Genomic DNA, 23,734 nt, shown 5'->3' on the forward strand with positions numbered 1-23,734 from the left:
AACTTATCTTTTGCAAGTTTTCCCTTAAATGCTTGACAGAGTTCCGACTGCTAGAAAAATAGATCAAATAACTGGGTGTCAAGCTGAAATAGGTATTCTAATATATTTTCGAACATACACAGCTGAACTTCACAGCTTTCTTGCATAAGAAGTGAGACAATTGAATATGTAAGAGTCTCCAATATTATATTGTGTTTCACATAATCTCGTGTAATTAATTTAGTTTGCATCCAATAAAATAAGCTCCCTTAAAGCCATTCCTGAATATCACCTTTTCAAAGTCTTCCCATCTGTCTTACTCTCTATGTTCATTCTCATTTCCCCAAATGATGCAGAACATTACTGTTCTCTCTGCAGCCAAAGTACATGTTAACCTTGTCTGATGTAGCCTGGCATTTCACTGAGTGATTCATCACCATGGAGGAAATATCTAACATTGAACAAATGACTGCGTACAGTAGTGTAAAGAGGGAGGAAAACATGTTCTTTCTTTTCAAAGGAATTTTCCTGATATTAAGTAATCCATTTTTTCCACAGGTGTTTAAAGAAACATAAAAGTATGTACCTGCTGTAGAACATCCTTAAGATTCTAAAACAATGAATTACTTTTAAATTCTGGGATATAATGAAATCATTTTAGCAAGCAACATTTAAAATATATTTTTCCATTAAATTTTATCTGTGAAAATTTTAAATGTTCTGCTTATCTTTTTCTAACATAGTTGAGCATACTAATAGTATGCATAGTTAAGCATATTAATGTACAAAACCTTTGAACACAGTTAAAACTGATTATTCAAGTATGACTACTGCTAGATTACTAGAATATCCAATTTGTACCTTTGGAGGTATGTAGCTTTGAGGTGAAGGAAGTATGCTTTGTGTTTGCCCCTTATTCATCATGATGATGATATCAGGCCAAATTAATCTTTCAAAATGAGAGAAATCAACAATTGTTAATTCAAAGATGGCTACTCCTTCAGCATAAAGTTAAATGACTGTCAACTCAGAAATGTATAAAAGACCTATATTTCTAAAAATTCCTAGAAGCTAGATTTTTTTTACTAACTACAATAAAATGTGTAAATCCCAAATCACTTAAAAAAGGCTTTCAAGTTTACTTTTTGGTACAAAGCATCCATTCCCAGCCCCTTTCTTCTTACTCAGTCTGCCAGGAAGCTGTATGGGAAGCCTTTCGTATTTTTCTGGACCGGATTCCTGATACTTCTGAATATCAGAACTGGGTTACTGCCTGCCAGAGGGAAACTTTCTGCATATTTGACATTGGCAAAAACTTCAGCAACTCCCAAGAGCACCTGGAAATAATCCAACGGGTAAGGATTACTGACATTTGTTTAGAAACAAGGGAGACTTCCAAGTCCCTCCCCATCTGTTTATATAAAGGCAAAGTATTGCTCAGGAAGAGGAGGGGGCATGTATTAGAAGGACAACATAAAAGTACAATAAACAAAAGAGCTAACAGGTTTCTACTCAATGGTTGGATACACCAACTAGTAAAATCCTGTTTTTTCTTAATCTTTTTGCAGCGAGTAAAACATAGAACCTTCCAGGAAAGGTAAGCACAAGCAGAATTTTGCCACTTGATGTTACTGCCTTTTTTGAAAAAGATATGTGTAGATGTGCGTGAATGTGAACAGATACACAGATAGCACTGTAATGTAGTTGGTGTGTGCTGTGAGAGCTGTGGTGTATGCTGTAGGTATCATAGTACACAGTGACTGAATTACAATGAAGGTGGATAAATGTCTGAGTTTTCTGTTCACTTTGAGACCCTACAGAATGTCTTCTTTGACTAACGTGAGCATGAAACAGTGACAGAACAAGGGCTATGCATTAGACTAGTGTTGACTGGGAGTGTGACAAAAGATTACCCACAACAGCTGTCATTCTGAAAAAGAAATTCAGACTTGAACAAAAGTTTATCTGGAGATTACATTAAGCAGTAATATAAAAACACTATGCCTTCACTTTAGCTTTGCCCTATATTTTTGCACATCAGCATAGTGTTAATTAACGTGACGCTCTACTCCATAAACTCTTGTAAAAAGGAAAAAGTGCTCTTGACAACAATCAGAAATCTGAGAATGGCTGGATTAAAGTTGCAACACTGAACTCTGTCACTCTGCATATAAATACTACCGTACATCAGACATATCATTGTCCACAGTCCCTGATTTATGTATTATTTTTTCCTTCAAATTTTCTTAGATCTTCGGGTGCAGCAAATAATCTTTCCCGTTCCTAAATTACACTGTCTCATGATCACAGAGGTCTTCTGTATCTTTATTCATCACAACGTGGGAGCTTTGACCATTATCCTTTCTCAGAAAAATATTTTTTATAATGTAGGGCTTAATCAAGCTCCCCAGAACTCCAAAGGGAGGTCTTTTCACTCAGACTGGTGCAAAGAGCAGCAGCAAAACAATAAGTGACTGATCTCAGTTCTTGTGCTCTTTGTGTTCAATACAGTTTTCCCCAAACACAGTTCAGAAAGTGAAGTAAATTATATGAAATTACTGATATTTTAGCTGGAAATACAGGCAGCTGTGACTATGCATTGTTGGACTTTATCTTTAGTACTGTGTGATTTGGGAAACATTTTGTAACTTCTGTAGATGCCATGTCAAGAGATCAGTCTCCAGTTAAAGACATAACACATAATTAGTTAACATTGTGAAAACTCTGCAAATATTTTAGTTCTTACCACACAAGATATCTCGAGGATGTGGTAAATTGTGAGTTTTTCCATGTTCTTTATGTTATTATACAGCCAGGTTGGTCCTGTATAGAAATGCCGCCCAGCTGTCTTTTCTGTCTATGCTACAAGCTTTGTGTTGTCTCAGTTAACACCACAATACATATCTGCAGTGCCCTTAGTTCTTTCATTCTTGTTAGAGTTCACAAACACACCACCTGTGTGCACTGCCTTAACAATAGCTATTTCTATAGAAATTATGAGGAATGCTATCCTCGTTTGTTTCCACGATTGGGTTTTGTTTTTATTTTTGGTTTGTTTGGGGTTTTTTTATGCTGTGGGGTTTTTATCACATTACTTAGAACCTGAAACAGCTGAAATTCTTCAACCCCTAATTTCAGAGAAAAATACCAAAATGTTATAAGATTCTTACCTAAGACTCTAAATGTTTCCAAAAGCTAAAAATGAATAAAATTTTGGTTTTGGAACAGAAATTATGCTATAGGCTTACCTGTATGAAACTTTAACACATCTATTATAAAATATATTTATGTATACATACCACTTCCGCTTTTCAGGCAAGTTAACACTTTCAGTTACACAATTTATTCATCAGCACACAACTATAAAGCTTACAAAAGAAAATAGTATCAACGATACAAAAACAAAACCTGTGATGCGAGGCAGACAATCTGTACATAACACTCACCATATTCTTGAGTTTTCAGCCGTCTACCAGGGGGACCATGGCAGGCATTAATCCATTAATATTACATCTAGATCCAAGCATAAACATTCCTACAACTCATAATAATCTTCATCCAGGAATCTGATTTGAAACTATCATTAGTTGGAAATGTTATGATATTATAATGCAGGCTGACAACTGAAAAATAAGTCACACATCCTCTCCTCACACCAAACCATATGAAACACCCTTGGAACCATGAAATGTCCATTCATTTTAAAATTAGAGCCCCCACTGAACTGTCTTAATAGAAGGAGATATAGCAAAGGAAACAATAGTTGGTTTAGACAATGTACAAGAAGTCTCGATTCCGTTTTAGTCAGTGGTCAACCATTAGTAGACTTCAAAGAGCACTGTGCACTGATTTAATCTTTGTGACCTCATCCCTCTAATTGCTGGAGAAAATCAGTCATGATACCTCATGAGCAGACTCCTGACAGGATTGATAGTCCTTGGTGGAAGAATATATCAAATCAGTATTTTTATTCACTGTAAAATCAAATATCATATTGAAGAAGAGGAAAGGAAATGTATAAACTGTAAAATATAAAATACGATCTACAGTTCCATTGCCTGTTTAATGAGCTTATCAAATATTCCATTAGAAATAAATTCTCTCATTTAAAGTACACTTAATACAGGGGTTATTTCTTTTCTTTTTTTTTTTTTTTACACCTTTGCCATTGCAAGTACAGCATGATGATCTTTAAATCACTCCTTTCTATTTGATTGATAGGAAAGATGAAATATCCACAGAGAAAACAGGTGGCAAAAAGCTAGAAGACATTCCTTCCATTCCTACAGGTAAAATCAAATTTGCTTGCTGTGTGCCTGCCTATTAAATAGAATTGCTAAAACCAATGATTCATAGGTCTTAGAAGGCTGTACTTTAATGAATGCAGTAGAAGCATGACAAGTACAGTAAAGTACAATGACATGCTTTACCAAAATAAGCTATAAGAAGCGTTTTTTATTTACACCATGTCTGCTACTCAGATGTAGCATTCCAAGTTTGTTTCAGTCTTTAAATGCATCCATTTTCCCAGTTTCACCTGTAGAGAGTAGAACTAATTTTGCTTCAGGTATGAAATGACATTTAAAGTGTCAGCTGCACACTGTTAGCCAAAATAAACAAGCCAAAAAGTCACAGTGATGTCGAGATGTTGAGCAGATTATTCCAAATAGGCCTACCAAAACTGTTGTGTACTATAGATCTTTAAAATAATGTTATAAATTTATGCAATGATAAAACTCTGCAAATATGAGCATTTTGGTTCAAGGACAAAACATCCTGCATGTAGTTTTTTGGAGAGGAAAATATGACAGAATCTTATTGAAAGCAACAGCATGGTAATTTTGTCTCTAGCTGGAAAACTCTGTCAAAGCCTCTTGTTACTTTAAATTGAGCCTTTAAGAAAGGTGGCTATCAGAGAGACAAAGATCTTAATAGGCAAAATTGAGCTTAGACATTTGGTGACATATAACAGAGTATGACAGGAAATTATCAAATTTAATTCACATTATTTCATTGCTGTCAGTGCCATTTTTGCTTTTAGCCACACACATACAATGCCATTGGTATTTTGACCTGGAAAGAAAGGCTGTTTACTGTAAAAAAACAGCAGTTTTACCCATCTTCCACCAGCACACTCTTGTGCTCAAATGCACTCTCCATAAGGAAAGCTTCTTAGTGAGTTGGTGCCTGACCAACAGAAAAAGATAATGATTTTTGATGCACAACCCTGTTCTTGCCTGATTTTATTTTAAATCCCCCCAGGTGTCCCTGGCACATCCATGACTCCATATGTAACGGCACCTAACGGCACATTGCTCAATGAAATTGTTAATGACACAAAGATTCCTGTGAAGGTGAGGGCCGCCCATTTTCCTATCCCACTTTTCACTTACCTCTTGGTTTTGAGCTCAGCTAGAAGAGGAGGAAACCTTATAAGCGGTTAGCACTTATAAACCCTGCCTGCTATTCTGTATTACTGTTAGTAGAACTAGAGGGTTTTATTAGCACCTGTTCTGTACTGAAACAGTGTGTGGTGTTTCTTGCATACAGGGTAGAAAGCATAAAAGTACAGCAACAGCTTTTAGGCAGAGTCTTCATTCTTTTAATGAGGGACCCATTGCCTATTTTGCACCATTTTGTGACCTTGTTCTTCATTAAATAATGTAAAAAGGAATACCTTCTGAGCCTTCCACAAGACAGGAGGTAGGACTAGACCTACTTGCCAGCCAGACAGCCAGCTATCAAACAGGGGACCTCCACTGAAGTTCTTAGAGGAGCCATAAAGCACAGCAGCAGAGCTGGCCTTTCATCTAAAAATTTATAACCACCACCACAGGTTATGTCTAAGGCAAGGGTGGGGGTGATAGGAAGGGCTGTTATTTTCCCTCTCCTGATTGCTGCACCTGGTGGTGATAAGGAGGTGGCCCTGGTCTCAGCACAGCTGTGTGGCTTCAGGAACCTTCTAGAACCTCCCTCTAGAGTAAGACCAAGGCCTCACCAGGATATGAGGGTGGACTTCCCTGCTGTGGAGCCATAGGTGGGAGCCAGCTTCTTTCATTTCCTTTCTGCTTTGCTTTGAGCCTTTTTCAATTTCTAAATGTTTTACCTTCTAAAGCAGCTCCTTGAAGAGTTGCTCTGGGGTTGTTTGGTTTTTTTTTTTTCATTTGTATATACTGGCTGTGGGAAGAGGCTCATATCACCTCCTCACTTGGGTGAACCCAAAGTCTTGGTGCTGCTGCTGCCAAGAGTATGAGGGCAGAAATGCCCTCAAAGGATTTTGAAAAGCCCTCAAGAAAGCCTTATCCATTGCACCCCTGGTGAATCTCCACTGTTCTTCATCCTGCCTCTGCAAGCTTCTCAGCTCTGGTACAGGAACTGTACTGAAGTCATCCCAAATAAATGCTCTTTTTACTGTCCAAAATTATTACAACCTCATAATTTGAGACAGCAATATAATGCTAATATTCTCAACTGTGTGTTACCCACCTGTTTTACATCTTGGAGCAAAAGAGCAGGTATGATAAAAGGGGAAAAAAATGTTTTAAAATCACTTATTTATGATATTTGAGATGTACTGGGAGATTGGGATTAACTAGTTTCCCCATGTTATTGGTCTCCTCATTCTTTCTTGGCCTAGTCCTTTGTGATCAGCTCCCTAAAGGCTAGCTCCTCAAAAGCTATAAGGGTGTCATATAGTAAATGCATATTCCCTAATTCTCTGTTTATATGATAGAACATTACAGAATTCTCTTTAGCTGATGAGCTGTATTTTTATATATTAAGTTATTTTGGGGATGAGTTTAAAAGGTAACACTTCTACTTATTAAATACTGAGGAGAAAAAATCCACTTAGTTTCATTTCTCACTTTTTCTTTCTCTCCCCTTCTTTTCCAGGAGCTGGGAACGAATACGGTCCCAGAACTGCCTGTGGAGCAAATGGTAGAATTCAGTGTCACTCTCACTGATCAGGAGTACACAGCTGAACTTAATGATCCCAACTCCCCACAGTACCGACAACTAGCTGCCAAATTTCAGCTGCAGGTAAGGAGGCTGAGTGAATGCCAATATGCTGCTTTGTACCTTGGCTGAGATTCATATTATGAAATTACCTTCACCATGAAACAGAATTAAAGTCTACTGCTCTCACTTGAAATAGATAATTCTTGTCATCTTAAGACCTTCAGTTTCCTTCATGTATAGTCAGCTTTTCCCCTCATTTAGGCCATCTGTTCAGCAGCTAAGCTAACAAGTCAATGTCTTTGTCAGCAGTACGGCCTCAGGTAACTGATGAACAGAGTAACTTTCGGAACATCATTTGGGCTTAATCAGAAATTCATGGACAGTACTTTGTTATAATTTAGTTTCTACAATAAACCTAATGAGAAATGTAATATAAATGTTAAAAGTAATTAGCTACTGTTGTCTGAACTATTCTTCAAAGGACTTCCAGTCATTTTATTCTGCATTACCAGAGTTTCTGTAAGAACTGGAACATCTGTGGTGTTTCCATATAATTAATAATATTGACTGCTCAGCTATAAATTTAACAGATAGCAGTTAATGATTTGAGGTTTCTAAAAGATTTTCTTAGTAGAATTAACTACATCTTCTTGTTAGTTTCATGAGCATTCCTTAGTGTAATCTATTTAACTACCCTGGTTCAGTTTCAGATTTGCACAGAAAATGTTGAAGAACATTTTGGCAGAGCTGATAAAAAGTTGCTTCTCTGGAGATTTCCAGATTATCCTTAGACAGAACTGCCTGCTGATTTTGTTTACTAGGCATATAATGATATAATTCTGCAATCCGGCTTTTAAGTTACTTCATTAATTAGAGGGGGAGAAATGCTAAGTTTCTTGACTGTTTAGTTATTTTCCATTGTCATCAAATTTTATTTGTCACTTTAAAGGATCCAAAGCAGTTCTTGACATGCAATGTGGAGTAGAAAATTATTTGTAGTCCAGTAACACAAAATACACCTGATGTGCTTTCCTCCAAAGATAGGGCATGGAGGAGACAGAGGGCAGTCTTGATACAAGACAGTTTTACAAATGCAATCAAAAGGTGAGAACGAGGAGATTAGATTCAGAATTAAAACCTTGTTCCAGCTACATGAGCTTCTGTACAAATTCCAGAGAAGGCTTTGAGAAGTTTGATGCTATGGAGTTCCAAGCTCAGCTTATAGTTAATTCCAGGACACAGCAAGAAGGAAGAGTTACAGAGGACATTAGAGTTCAAATGTTCAGAAGTATATCTGTATACCACAACATGCATTTAAAATCTCCTGGAGAATGGAATGCAGATTCAGTTGCACTACATTACTCAGTGAATTGAGATTAATCTGGCAAGAGCAGGAAATAGGAAGGGGCATATATGCATACAGTTTAAAAAAAAGTATCAACTTCATTGTGATATAAAGAGAAGCAAGAAGAGTGACCAAGAATAGTCAGCTGGTAGAATATGGCTAAAAGGGTATTAATTTACCTAAACATGGATACCTTGTGCCATTAAGATGCTTCAAGTTATCCAATACATCTGCAAGGGCCTCTCAAATATGACAGAGCTACACTCTTTTGAACCAGCAACTGAGTGGAAGACATCCTTAAGGCATCTAAAATGGTGGTGCTTGTCTAAATTTAGGAAAATTGATTGCATCCTAGTGATTGAGGCCCTTAATCTCTGTTATTTTCAGTGAGCACTAGTCACGCGAGTAATGTTTTAGATCTTCCCCACAGTCTAGTTGCTACTTCTGCACTACTTTTACTAAGTCAGAACAAGCTCAATATGAAGTATTTACCTCAGTTCCTTTCCTACTATCCTCTTGTAAGAGATGGATAAGGGGGAGAGGGGGGGCAGATGGCAGGCTATTTTCTGCACTAGCCATAATAGTCTGTTGTGTTTGCTGTGACAAAAAACACATCTAGGCTTACACAGTGTGGCTGATACCCGTTATTGTGATAACACACTGATCTTCTGCTCCTTCTTCACTTAAACTGAGTAAGACATGCAAAGAAACCTGTCGGTTTGACCACCCATCCCCTGCCTGTTCCAGTAAATGCTTATGCATGAATGAATGAGTTTTAAATGTATGCTAGGTTTGTACAGAATCACATAGTCAAGGAAGAGGAAAGATTACCATGTTAGTTCATGCACTTTTTAAGTGATATGCTGAATTAAAAGGACTCGATTCCTCAAAAGGCTTTTTCATTTCTTTTCAAGTATTGAATTCTCTGAAATCCACAGGCTTTGCTTCCAGATGAAAGACTTAGATGATGTGTTTGTTAGCTGGTACTTAACAGGAACAGCAAATGAAATAGAAAGGAGCTGTGGAACTGTGCATTTAAAAAAAAAAAAATCCTTTTCCTCTCACATAGTAGATCTACATAAAATGTTTCATTTGACTTAGCTGCATAAATGTTGCTGCAATTAGAAAAGACTAGAAGATGAATCTGCTGGATCTCAAAACATTGTTAATTCCTGAGGTGCTGATAAAAACATTTATTGTCTTAAATGTATACTCAGTTGACCTTTTCTGCTCATTGTTTATTCTTCACACTATCTCTTCTATTCAAATCATGTAACTGCACATTTGTTTACATCAGAATTAAAAATATATTAATTTATTCTATTTGTACAAGACAGTTATAACTGCTTAATTTAGAAATTATTTGACAAATAATCTAAATCCATCTGCATTTGGTTACTATTTCTAAGTAACTATTTACAGTTAAGGTGACATGAAACACAAAATTATTCATGGACCAAAACTGCTGAAAATGAGAAAAATATTTGATTCATTTTATTTGACTTGCTTTATTATGAACTAGATTATCATTTATTTACATAATTACATTACTAAAAAGGATGTATTTCATACTTTATTTCGCCTGTTAACAGGTAATACAGGAAGCATATACAAATTAAATACTGTGTTTGAGCTCAGTAATGATGATACCACAAAGAGGGCAATAGTTGAGACTGCTTCCCAAAGGTCTTTCTGAAATATGGGACATATTGTCTAGATAGTCAACCTGTGCTTGCTTTTTGGCACTAGAACAGCAATGTATTAAATGATTTTATTGTTTTCTATAGATGCAAAAAATATTTGAGAAACTTCCAGGATTCAAAGAAATCCACGTATTAGGATTTAAGTAAGTAAGAAAATGGGACTCATTTCTATTGGCTACTAGGATTCTCTTCTTCCTTCTATCCTTCCAGCATGGACAGACTTACAGAATAGTGGTGGGTGTATTGCTATAGACAGAAAATAGTTTTCCGGAAACAACACAGAGACAATATGGAGAGAAATGCAAACATGTTCCAAGTGAGGCTATGAAGGTTTGAATTACTAAGTAGAACTAGTTTTGATTCCCTGAGGGGTGAAATAATAAATCATTTGAAATTGTTTGCTAGCAATGTTGTATTAAGGACTTTCTTAAATGGCAAGATTAAAAGAGTCAGGAATATGATTATTAAGGTGGCTATTTTTTTTGTGTGCACATCCTGTGCCCTTCATAGATCTCAGTGAAGGCGCTTTGGCAAGAGAAGGTTGCAGGAAGATCCATGCTCACACACATAAAAACTTTTCCAATAAGTGTTTCTCAGGTGTCACAAACAATTAAAATGGTTTCATATTTTAATACTTGTGTTCTGTCTTGCCATTTCTTTTACTTTTAGCTTCCTTGTATGTTTACTGCTAATAGAAGCTATCGTGCATTTCTTTCAATAGAGAATCTACAGGGAAAGTGAGAGGAATCAAAACCTGAGTATTTTATATGGTTATGCTTCTATAGATAAGAGCACATTATATAAACAATCAAGGGAAAACCAAATTAGTAATAGTAAGAGATAACAAAAATTGAAAGCAAATAACAAGCAGGAAAAAAAGACATAAGTCCACATGGATTTCTGGCACTGTATCAGGAACATTCAGTGCTTCTGGTAATATTTAATGTATGTTGAAGAACATTCATATTGCAATCCAATTTTAGACAAGACCATGCATCTTTTGAGCTTTTCTTTCTGCAAAATTGCTGGAGGAAAGGACAGAGAAGAGCAAAATAGAGTAAAAAATAGTTGCTTACATTTTTATTATGAAGTAACAAATCAAAAAACTGGCTACTGCAAAGCAAGCAGAGAAAATCTGTAGTAACAACTTACAGTTACAAGTTGCAATAAATAACCTCCTGGAATCACATAATCATAGAGTAGTTAGGGTTGGTAAGGACCTTAAGATCATCTAGTTCCAACTCCCCTGTCATGGGAAGGCACACTTCATACTAGACCACGTCACCCAAGGCTCTGTCCAACCTGGCCTTGAACACTGCCAGGGATGGAGCATTTACCAGTTTTTGGCCAACATGTTCCAATGCCTCACCACTTCAAGTGAGTTCAGGAGATCCAAGATCCATTCCTGTTTAGTATCTTGCATTAGGAGCTGATATGAAAGTATATTGATCATCGTGAAGACCAGGATTGCTTCCCATAATCTAGTAATTCAGTTAGTTCCTGAGAGTTTCAGATCAGCAAAGACGGGTAGTTGATAGCGTCCTTTTTCCCTTAGCCATATTACTACATACATTAGCAGCATTTCCTCCAAGACAATATGGAAGGACAACATTAGAGATATGCTAGAGAATTCATCATGGACAATAATGGCATTATATAATGTAAAGTCAACATTGACATGTCTTCCAGAGGTAACTATAAGGTCAAGTTACCCCTGTAACTAGGGGCTGAGTAGGCACCACGTGCGGTAACAGTAATAGTTGCTACTATTGTCACAGGTGTTCATCGCCACCATAAATACAGAGACTAACAATGGCAGTGCTCAAATTGCACCATTTATAGTGGGAAATATGAAAGTAGATATTTCAAACTATCAAGGTAAAGCAAAATTCCCATTTCTCCGCTTGGAACATCAAGCTTCCTGTTGTTTGGAAGCCAAGGAGTGAAATAATGGAAAGTAGGCTGTCATTTTCACAGAGATAAAAATAGTAGATGACACATAGAAGATAAATTGTCAAAAGATGTTTTTGATGTACAACTGATTGATTTACTAGTATACGTGAATTTATTTTTCCTTTCTTTTGCAATCCTTTATCATGCCCTTCCTTATGTGATGAAATGAAGACAGAAGAAGGAGAAAGATGGGTAATTTGTCTGTAATTGATAATTAAGATTAATCATTTTATAGACTTTTAAATGTCCACAGATACATCAATAAATGTTTTTTATCTTGATGTAACAAAGTGAGTTGATTGTGCTCTGCCTAAGTACACAATCTGTCATATAAAGCAGCAGGGATAACTTTTACCTGAATCTGAAATGTTCATGCAATTGAATTTTGTCAGAATCCCTCTGAAAAAGAAAAGTGTTTGACGTAAGAAAATTCACGTACAGGTCACTAAAGATCTCTATGAGTAATAAACTGAAAGTGTAAAGAATAAATAGGGAAACTTGATATTTAAATTTCCATTTTTGATCTGCTGTTTCCTAGCTGTATTCCCATATACACATCATCTTCAATAAGTATGTAAAGTTTAATTTGTTATCTCCATTATCAGGCTAGCTAGAATGGCAAAGGGACCAGTAACTAGCCTGATAAAATGCAGGGAGATTTTGACTGGTAATACAAACAGGTACTGAGTCTGTTGTTGCTTAAAAATGCTGCTGGGGAATAATCTGTCTAGCAGCTCCCAGAATTTTTTACTTGTAAATAGAAGAACTGGCTAATGCTTTTTCTGAATTCTTGCAACATCATGTAAATACATAGCACATACTAAGATAAAGTGGAAATCTCCTCACTATAGCCTTTTGATATTATAAAAGGCAACATAATGGAGTACAAATGTTTTACAATGTACTTTTTTTTTTTTCCATTTTAATTAGGTGAATTTAGCATTTATGTAAATTGCATTAATAATGGTGAAAGTCTGAGACTTGTATTTAACAATGACTTCTAGAGAGAAGCTCTATACATTAATTTGGACTTGGAAAACTAATTGCCATTGTGAAAAGTGATTTGCTTGCCATATTAGCTAACTTCCTTGCTGTTCTTCAAAAAAAAGTGGGGGAAAAAAAAAAAAAGCCAGATGTGATAAGATTTTTTTGCTTATCTGTAGTTTTCTGAACTCTCTACTCCCTTTCCATAGGTTCCTGCATAATTAGTAGGTGATTATGGCTTCTAGTAAAACCAGCATGCATTTATGACTGTTTGAACCAATAATCTGTGACTTAAAACTACTTTAGGAGTTCTATAGGTCCCTGAGTGGTCAGATAAAACTGGATTATATTAGAACATTTTTATAATTTTCCTTAAGATTGGAATTTTAATTAAAAATTATGCATAGAAGAAATAAAGGTTTAGGCATTACAAAAGTAATTTGAAGATGAGTGTCTCATTAGGAAGAAATATATCTGCATTATTTTTACAGAGTGTAACATGTTCTGGTTACATATATTTTTGTTTGTATGTATGTAAAATCAATCCTCAGCAAGTAACTGATTTTGCTACACTGGGCATTTTTACATCTTCCTCTTGCAGATCAAGCAGTACTATAGCACGATATGTGGTAAACTTTGAGAGAGATGGCTCAGAAATCAAAAGCACAGCAGGTGACATCTCAACTATTGGATCTAATAAGGTTGAAAATGAAAAAATTCCGCTTTCTCCAAAGGAAGAGAGGGAGATATCAGCAACTAAACTCACAGTAACAGACCTCCAGCAACTGGTTGCCATAGCACTCCATGAAGACCAGTCCCTGCCAGTGGACCTCGGAACACTTCAGTTTACTGATGGTCAGTAGGCAGGACAGTGTCAGCTGCAAGTCTCAACCTTGCCCTTTCAAACTGATGTAATTTCAGTAAGGTCTCCTTTGCTCTCTAACAGATTGTTTTCATTTGATGTATCTCATTCTCCTACGTGTTGAGTAGCATCCCAAGGATGCACAGATCTAAGTTAAACTTTATAGCAAAATGTCTTTATAATTATACTCCTAACTTCCAATCATATTGGAGGATCTGTTTTTCTTGGTTGTTTGTTTAGAAAAGCTGGATATTTTGCACACTAAGAAAAATAAGGGAGGGGTGAGAAATACTATATATTTTCACAATATCATTTTAATTTCCCAGTCTCCTTGATAAGATAAGAAGTAAGGGCTTCCTCTAACTTAATTTAGCTTTCTGAAAGCTAAGTCTGGATTGTAAGGAAGCCATCTAACATTCCAGTGAAGTCAGAGAGGCAGAAACCTGAAAGAGCATTTGATCTCAAGCTAAAATCACTGGCGTGAAACACTATAAAACTGCAATTTGCTCTCCAAAACACAGAGGGAGTGTAGATGACAAGCTGGCTCTGAAGACCTCTAGCAGAATGTTGAAGGGCTTCATCCTGTGCAGTAATCCACCTAATAAATATTCCCGTTTAGTCAATCAATGATCTTTCTCAAAGCTAGCATAGCCCTAGTTTTGAGGAAGTAGTTTAAAAATGGGGAAAACAGTTTAAAATATTTTTTCATATGTATATTTATCAAAAAGATCTTAAGACACACACCAAATTGTAACAGTAGTTTTTCATTTACAAAGAGCATCTTCTTGAAAAAATATGTTTGAATGAACTAATACTTTCTGTAATAGTAAAATCTCATATTTTAATGTAGATTAAAAGTCCTAAGGAAAAAAAAAGTGGCTATAAAACACTTTAATAACTATTTTAATCAACATTCCTTCACTAGCTATTTTTAATAACTAGTTTTAGAAAAACAGCTTGCATGCAGCTATGTTTAAAGAGCTTCTCTGGGGGAGTGAAGGAAGCCACCAGGCACTAAAGCCAAAACTTTGAGTTTAGCGATGGTGTAGATTCTGGGTAAAAATGAAAAGAATTTAGGCTTAATAAGCAATGCAGTATAATGAGTCATCATAGCCCAAGTGGATTTAACCAAGAGCTTCACTCTTTAGCTGATTTTAAGCATTCATCCGTGGTTCATCTATCCCATTTATTCTAGATAAGGGAGCACAAAGAATACTGTATATAAAAATCCTGGTTTCCTCATAATTTCCATCTTTAATGAAAATCTGTGACTTTTTTTTCTTTGTGTGGATTTTTAAAAATAATTTTTTTGTGGAGTATTGTTTTAATACTGTTTTTACTGAGTTTGTTTTGATCAGTTTTCAGGGTGCTACTGCTGAAATATTGTGCAACTCTATTTAATTATTTTTTTTTTCCAGAATCTATTGTACCATCTAGTGATTTTGATAATGATATCCAGGCCATGGTCACTGTTCCTCTGGCAGGCCCTGATTTGGTAAGTTAATACTGGTTGTTATATTTATTTCTTTCTCCATGAGTAATGAAATGAAACAGTGTTAAAATGTACAGAAATGTACAGAAAAAGGATCTTATACTAAAATACATATCCGCCTTTTATAAATGTTGTAAAGATAAATGTTGTCTTGCTATACTGCAATGGAGTTTAGAGTGTTTACGGGTGAATATTACTGTTTGATTAGCTTTTCCTGTTTTAATTACCAAGTTAATAGTGTCTCACTAGTTCAGTAGTATATTTCAATGACAGAAGGACAGCAATTGACAGGGATAGTGAATGTCATCTTTCTCTGACCATTTTTTAAATTGCAGGAAATGTGTTTAGGATTGCATGCCAAACATTTCAGACATCCCATGACTTCATGCTGAGTTAGCTGTTTGCAAGCTTCTGTGGCTAAAGATTGTCAATGTTTTTAGCAATGGAAGCGAAATATGATAATGAAAGCTGCTTTTTATAAACCTTTTCAGGAGGACTCCATGAGTGTGGAACTCCCACTGGGCTACCCCAGCCCAGCAACAGTGGACCGAACAGGAGACATCCTGTTCAACGAATTTACAACTGGAATCCCTGTGCAAAGTGGAGACATAAGTGACCCTGAAGACTTCAATAATTTTGTTTCATCTGAACCTGTGTTCCCTACCAAACCTTCCAGAGAACCATTTCAGGAGAAATCTGCTCCAGACGCTGAAGATATCTCTGCTGTCCACCAAAGTTTCACAGTGCCTTTCAGTGCTCTGAGTAGCACTAGTAGTCCTCCAAAACCAGGGAATTCCTATTTGCCTCCTCCAGCAGATGATTCTGCTAGCAGTGACTTTATTACCGATGGCTATGAGTCTCCAGTGGAACAGGCTACCACACTGGCAGTTTATACTACAAGTAGCTTTATCGCTCCTAGTCTCCTGCAAGAGAAAACTGAAGCTGCAGATATAACAGGACCATCTTTCAAGGAAGTTGACCAAGATAGTCTGTCTGGACAAGGTAAGACAAAAGATTTTTCCATAAAAGAGAGTAGAAGAAATCCAGTTGTGAATATACATAGAGTTCACATATACGTACAGTAATCATTGCTTTCAATTGTGACAGAATTTTTTTTCTGGACCATCAAAAGTGAAATGTTTACATTTCTGATGCTTACTGGAGGAAAATCCTAATGTACTGGACTTCAAGAACAAACAAATACCACAACAACAACTGAGCAACAAATGCCTAAGGATAAGGCATGCTTTGTACAGGATATTATGGTAAAAATTCTTGTAGTCCTACTGATAAAAGCACATCGTACCTTCAAGTAACAGCATAGCATACCTATAAATAACATTTACTATAACTGTGGAAAGGTCTTACATTTGCGGGAGGAAAAAAAGTTATAGGCATTTTTCATTCTATTCACTCATTGGGTTAGGGATTTGTTATCCCATGTAAAGTAGCATATCTATTTTGCAATTTGCTAAATAGCTGAAAAATCTTGTAGACTAACAGCTCCAAATGACTGAAGAGAAGCAGAGTCTCACCAAAAATGCAGAGTAGTTTTTGCTTAAGATTCTAGGTTTTTTTTCTTTGTCTTCAGATCTATAATTGAAAAGAATTTCTCTATTGTAACTTATTACAGTTACTGCCTCACTGTTTTTCACTGGATAGGCAGAAGGATATTGGAGATATACCTCTCCCTGGCCCCAGGGTTCAAGCTTGCTTGATTGTTTCCGAGTGAAAGTGTAGGACCAGAGTTCATTTGAGTCTTGCACAGGCTTTGATACATCAGTTCAAAATGAAGATTACATTCTGTGTTTTTAAATGACCCTCAGAGATAACAAATTGAATAATTTAGTGAGTTTCAATGTCATCAGGCAAATATCAGTACCAAAGTAAATTTTAGGAAGGATTATACAAATGGAAAGTTCACCACTTACTTACTAATACAAATTTCTTCAAGCTTTCCCATATAATTTGAAATGCAGTAAAAAACTATTACATAAAGGTTTTTCTTTTTCCTAAAACCATTATTGCCTGTGCCCACAGACATGGAATTGTTTGCATAAAGTGGTGTGGATCTTCTGTAACTATATGTTTGAGCCTGTAAACGGCTGGTACTGATCCTTTAAACACCATTTCAAGAAAGTATTTGTTGCACATTTGGGTTGGAACCTGTCAATCTGCAAGACAGAACTTACTAGAACTGTAAAAAAAAAAAAAAAGTACACCTTCCCCAAAATAAAACCCACTATCTTGTTGAACATAAGTTATGTCTAAAAACAAGCACTAGAATATAGGAATTCCTTCATCATCTCTGCAGCTGAGTAGCAGGAGAAAAATAATTGTTCTCTGTCTAAAAAGGTTTACCTTATTAGCAATGACACAAAGCTGGAGTTATTATATTTGCTTAAAATCTTGTAGTACACAAAATGTACTGCAGTTGTACTACCATGTAGTACACAAAACTTAACAGAAGAGAGAGGTTAAAAATCTATTTACTAAGCTTAGAAAAGAGTAAATAGAGTATACTCTAAAATTTCTTTATAGCTTTTTTTTTTTTTTTTTTTCTTTTCTGGAAGATTTGAGTACAGCATTCACTGTATAAAACCCTAAAAGTTGCATATTTCATAGGAGCTGATAGAATTTGATTTGGAAATTCAGGACTTGACTTAACAACATTTATGAGAGTTTTATTAATGTCAACAGTGTTGGTGATATTAATTTTAATATGGCAAGCAAAATTCCTCACTAGCAGGCACAGAATATTTCACGCATTGTGCCTGGCTGCATTTCATAGCTGTGTTTCTTTGTATTTTTTAAAACCCAAACAAACAGAAACCACAAAAATCAAACTTTTAACTGTTGCTGGTGTGAAACAGAAGGAAATATATAGTGCTCTATGAGCCTGGACAAAGGGTTAGGATCTGAAGAGTTGTCTTCAGTTCTACTACATTAATTCCCAGCCATCTGCCTACCTTACAGTCCAGAAGATGGAGCAAATTTTCTTCACCACATGTTTAGAACTTTAAATTCACTCTTCTTTACCATGAAAGGAAGACCTGGCTACAAGAAATAACATGGTCTGAGATTCTTTTAGGTCTCCCCATCAGCTATGTTTCACAGATGGACTTCATTGCATCGGTTATCATACATGTGCAACTGTAGACTGAACATTACTACAGACTCCTGAACATTGAATGTCTATAACTGACATGAACTACTTCAATTGTGCCTATGTCACTGAACAAAGCAGTAAAAAAAAATTCTTTCTCAGCTCTTTAAAAGGGAATCAGATTCGGTCTCACTCAAACAAATAGACTCACAGTTCTGCATATAAAAAAACAGGTGAGGGATGGAGTCAAACTAACAAGAAGTATCCTTCTAAGATATGCAGGGTGGGATTTGTCAGTCTTGGGAAGCCAGTGGGAGGAACGAGCCAGAAGCAGCTGTGAAGCCTCTTTCACATGTTACTGTGCTTGTTCAGGACAGTGATGCTGTCTGTGGTGCAGGTAATGAGCACGTCAGTGAGGATTAAACAGCCATGCTGGCCAAACAGTGATGGCATTTACTCTACCCCTCAAAGTAGCCCAGAACTACTAGGAAGATGATTTAAAGTAAGCCTAACCTCTGAATTTCAAATTCTGTTTGAGATTTTACAATAGAATTAAGAGACAAACCCTCTTACTGAAAAGTTCTGGAATACTTGGATCAGATGTTGTGTTTTAAACATTTGGCTACTCAGAAAAGTTTGTTGTAGCTCCTGCAAAATCTTGGCTCTTTCCATTTTTCATTTACAACCACTGCAAACCCCCTGCTTCTTACTACTCTCTGAGATTATACCTGTTCACTGTTCTCTAGCATTCATCTTTCTTCTTCATGCTTTTTCCCCTCTGGAGTTAACTCATCAGTGTATCTTCAGTATGGTTAAATTTCTTTTATGTCTCTGTGGTGGTCTTGTGACTCTACTTAAATCAGTATGACCATTCAGAAAGTAAGACACTTGCGTAATGTACAACAGATTGTTATTTCAAAAAACAATAACATTTCAACAGTAAAACAAATGCAAAAAAAATATATAAAGTGATAAAAGAGTTCATAAGGTCTGCAACAACAATTATTATATACTTCTATTTCCAAAAGACTAAGGAGAATTTTAATTTTAATCCATTTTAACTGTAGCTACTAACAAATATACAATCCAGGTAAATCTCCTGACCATCATGGAGGAAGCATTTTTTCTGGAGAAGTTATTCCAGAAGCATGGGATGAAATAAAGGTAGCAGTAATATACTTCAGCTACTCTGTTGTACTACATCTCCCACCAGCCTGGATCATTCTCAAGCTCCCCAGAAAGACTCTAAGAGAAGACTCTGAGGGTGTATCAGAGTTGTTTTCTGTGAGAAACTGACTGAGGAGTAGATGGTGGTCACATTTCTCTACGTGCGACTGATAAAAGCCTCATTAATTTCTGTAATTAACCTCATATATTCACACAGCCTTGTTTCACATCTTCCTACTGCCCAGCACTTAATTCAGGTGTGCTCTCCTCACTCACTACTATTTCTAAGCAATCTGTAAAAAAACTGGTTTCTGGATGTTTGGGGATTCTTTCTGCCTCTGGTTCATCCCCGGCTGTCTAAGCGCCATCGGTACTTAGCATAGCTTTCTGTTTGGCATAACCAGCATTGTTATGGAAAAGAAAATCCCATTACTTCGTGCAAGAACCACTCCGGATGTTCCCAGGATTGGAATTCACCCATCCTTTGTCCCAGGAAGGCTCAGCAGTTTTTCCACATCTATAGTTATACAGGGTAAGAACCCCCCTGTTTCCTTGCATGTTTTTCTGTTTTTCTTATGTTTTCTTTGACCATAAACTGACAGGATTTTCTTAACATTCTCTCCCAACAGCTTTTCTCTGTGCCCTTTCACTTGTTGCTTGCTGCTTCAGATATGCAAAGAATGCTTTTCATGGAGGTGCCACTTCAGTCCAATGCTTGGAGAAGTAAACCTAGAAGGTAGGTCTAGCCATGTCCTTTTCTCAAGCATGATATTAGCCTAGAAGTTATCTGTGATTCGAAGATGAGGCTGAATGCAAAAGTTTCAGCAGGCCCATATTAGGATATGTCAGATTTAAGAAAATCTTCACAGTATGTTCACTGTTGTGATAAACTTAGAATTGCACACCCAGAATACTACAGTTATCCTGAAGAGTTCTAAACATATTGGAGTGATTAGTGTATGGCAAAAATTTAATGACAGCCTGCTCCTCAGCTATCACCATGCTGGGTACATGTGAATTGAACAATGTGAATTGAACAAAATCTGCATCACATCTTCAAAACGTAATTAAACGCGCTAAAATGAATTGGCTAATCCAAGCAAAAATGTACAAGAGAAACAGTGCTATATATTTTCCCAATTTAACACATCACTTGTTTAAATTATTAAGCTATCCAATCACTTTGGTTTTAATTTAAGGTTAAGCTTTGCTTCCATCAAATATGATTTCTTATGCCCCCCAAAATACACAATATAAATGCACATCAACCAAAACAAACGAAACAAAACTTTATATGCAATTGGTAATTCCAATGACTCATTGAAATTACTGTGTGAAGTGCAGAAAATAATGTGTTTCTGCTAAGAAAATTTGTAGATCCAGAGGCAAACCTTCTGAGTCTCTTGTATAATGAAAAAAAATAACACCTCATTCTCCACCTATATACATAGCAGGAAGATACACCTCAATGCTCTGCCACTTGTTCACTCAATTTTTTACTTTTAAGTCTCTTCCCCAGACACAGAAGCACATTGCTATCCCATTGTTTCCACCTGGATCAGATTCTCATATTCTACACACATGCTTGGGGCTTTTCTCTCACACAGTCATCACTGCATATTGCTAGTCAACTTCAGTGCTTCTGCAGTGAGGTTCTCGGAAACCTCACATGTGCCCTTTTAGACTCTTAAAGCTAATGATCCTTCATAACTTGTTTCCTGAATTCTTTCACTTCTCCTATAATTAGCATTCCCCTGATGATTGTCCCCTTCCGTGTTTAATGTTACTTCTCTCCAAATTAATCATCTCTATCCCTCCAAGTTCACCATAATACTGGTGACTTAAAATCAATTCATATAAGTAAGCTTTACATTGGTTGTAGGCAGCCCTCCACAATGAGTGAGATGTAACGTGTAATACAAGCTTTCATATATTTCAGTTTCAGACTCTATCTTGTGCTAAAACCAAACCTTTCTGGCAGTGTTCAGAGACTAGATCTAAACTAGAAAAACAGAAAAGTTCTCTTGCCTGTTTCCTAGAAAGACAGGAGCAGCCACAAAGGCTTGAGACTCAGAGGAAAAGAGGGAAGGATGTACTTGTGCAATAACATCGAAAACTGGATAAGCCTACAACTCGCCCATAATTCTTCATCTTTGTCACTGTGCATGAATGAGCTCTCCCTCCAGGAGAGACATGTAGCTGTTGCTGCATGTGGTCTAATTGCACTTTGTTCCAGAAAACTAATTTTCTTTAGAACTAAAGGGCTACAAACTTCTTTGAGAAAGTTTACTGTCCGCAGACATGATTACAATAGTTCTAATCCTCTAATAAGAAAGGAATATAAAAAGGCCAGAAATAAGTTAAAAATTTGAAAATCCAGTATCACAAATAACTTTAATATATTAGTGCCTTGAATAAAATTATTTAAAAATTTGTGACCAATACAGTAGAAAAATAATAAAAAATACTTTAAAACAAATAATACAGACTTTTGAGCTGGGGGAGTAACATTACCCAGTTGGAACAAATATCAGTTAAAGTGGTGCTGCTGAGAGTAACATGCCCTAAATAATACATTTTCCTCACTCATTAATAATCCTTAGTCTTCCTAGAAATGTTGGCTTCGAGAAATAATGTGTTATGATCAAATGGTACTAATTTTTTTTTATTTTCTATAATTATTACAGTTCTTGCTTTGGAGAAATCAATTTCCTTCCAGCTTAAGAAAGTCCGTCTGAGCTCAGCTTCCAATCTTTAGTAGTCAGTTTCTTGTTAGCAGATAACTCATGCCACCTGTATTAGACTAGTATAGGCAAGTTGTAACTTGGGTGCTCTGAATCCCATCTCTGGATGGAGTTACATATCTCTGTCTCGAGAGAGGGCTTGGCCTTCCACCTTTGCTTTTTCTCAGCCATACCCGAGTTGCCTCACATAATTGGCACTGATGCCAATAACAGTTTAAGGTGTTTGTTTTTCAGTTTGAAAGATGTCATAGAATTTAAAACTAACAAACAAAAACCCATAAAAACAGAGACATAAAAGGAGACAAATTTGCAATAATGTTTATACTAAATATAATGGAGTTCGTGTTTGTGAAAATCTAGAATGTGCAAAACTCCTGCCAGGACAGATCTCATATATTTGCATACTGCAATTAAAAAAAAGGGGGGGAGGTGGAAATAAGTTCTGACTTCTAGATGAAGATAAAATGCATTCTTTCCAACAAGTTCTTACTAATGCTTTGTCAATGCAACTTTACAAAAAGGTATGTAGAGGACAGGACTAAACACAATTTAAAGCAATGAGATCCAGGGGTAAATTAGAAGGATGTAGGAGTTTCACTTTCATTTTGTAGAATGGTAAGATCATTATCTGCATCAATAAAAACACAATTAAACCAACCGTGGATGCAAAAGATTCCTTTCTTGTTCATTTTATGTTCAGGTTTTCTTTTCATTCTTCCCCATTTGGTGGATTTTTTTTCTTTCTAAATTGAAGTATTGTAGAATATAATACTTGTGGAATTGTGGTGCCAATAACAGATAACTGAGTTTACAGTCAAAATTTTATATATGGACAAACATTCCTTTAATAACCATTTTTAATGCCATGTAAGTTGGAATGATGGGCTTTCAAGCAGAGTAGACTATGTGATACTGCAAAGCTTCAATAAAGAAACAAGTAGTGTGGCTTGAGGAGAAGGAAGGCCTGGAAGCATCAGGACAGATCTTAAAGTGCTAATCTGATTACAAGATTTTAAGAGAGTCACAGCTTTTAACTTTCTAATGTCATGTTTGTCTTTTCTGTTTTTAGGTCCTTGGGTCAACAAATCACTTGAATTTATACCATGTGACTTCTATTTTGGTTTTACTGTTTTGCAAACTAATAAATTTCAGTATCACAAACCTGTCTTATGGTCCCATCACCTACAAAATTATGCTCTTTTTCTTTTTCCTGTCACAGAGTGGAGAAAAATAGAGAAAGAGGGCAGGGATTTGGAGGGTACTTTCACCTCTGAAGGATAGGTATTATAACTTGTCACATTTTGTTTCTAAGCATTCTAAAGTAAAATGAATCAAAAATACTATTCCAAGTTCTCTATCTGTGGTGCTCCAAAATCATTACAGTGACATGGCAAGAGTATTTGCAATGTTTAGATGGATGCTTCTTTATGTTTCCAGGT

At 36.1% G+C, this 23,734-nt stretch overlaps 1 protein-coding gene across 1 annotated transcript in view; it reads left to right on the forward strand.

Moving 5' to 3' along the window:
• Nucleotides 1-1,167: 1,167 nt before the first annotated feature.
• IMPG1 (interphotoreceptor matrix proteoglycan 1) overlaps nucleotides 1,168-23,734 on the forward strand; it is a gene marked incomplete at its 5' end in the record, with an annotated part of 39,166 nt that continues 16,599 nt past the window's right edge. Inside the window, 10 exons of the mRNA XM_010018166.1 lie at nucleotides 1,168-1,334; nucleotides 1,548-1,576; nucleotides 4,201-4,268; nucleotides 5,242-5,333; nucleotides 6,874-7,020; nucleotides 10,072-10,130; nucleotides 12,112-12,132; nucleotides 13,526-13,779; nucleotides 15,205-15,281; nucleotides 15,770-16,280. Coding sequence (XP_010016468.1) covers nucleotides 1,168-1,334; nucleotides 1,548-1,576; nucleotides 4,201-4,268; nucleotides 5,242-5,333; nucleotides 6,874-7,020; nucleotides 10,072-10,130; nucleotides 12,112-12,132; nucleotides 13,526-13,779; nucleotides 15,205-15,281; nucleotides 15,770-16,280 — 1,425 coding nt within the window. The remainder of the gene's footprint in view (nucleotides 1,335-1,547; nucleotides 1,577-4,200; nucleotides 4,269-5,241; nucleotides 5,334-6,873; nucleotides 7,021-10,071; nucleotides 10,131-12,111; nucleotides 12,133-13,525; nucleotides 13,780-15,204; nucleotides 15,282-15,769; nucleotides 16,281-23,734) is intronic.

Source organism: Nestor notabilis, unplaced genomic scaffold, assembly GCF_000696875.1.
Source record: "Nestor notabilis isolate BGI_N333 unplaced genomic scaffold, ASM69687v1 scaffold11787, whole genome shotgun sequence".
Classification (NCBI taxonomy): domain Eukaryota; kingdom Metazoa; phylum Chordata; class Aves; order Psittaciformes; family Psittacidae; genus Nestor; species Nestor notabilis.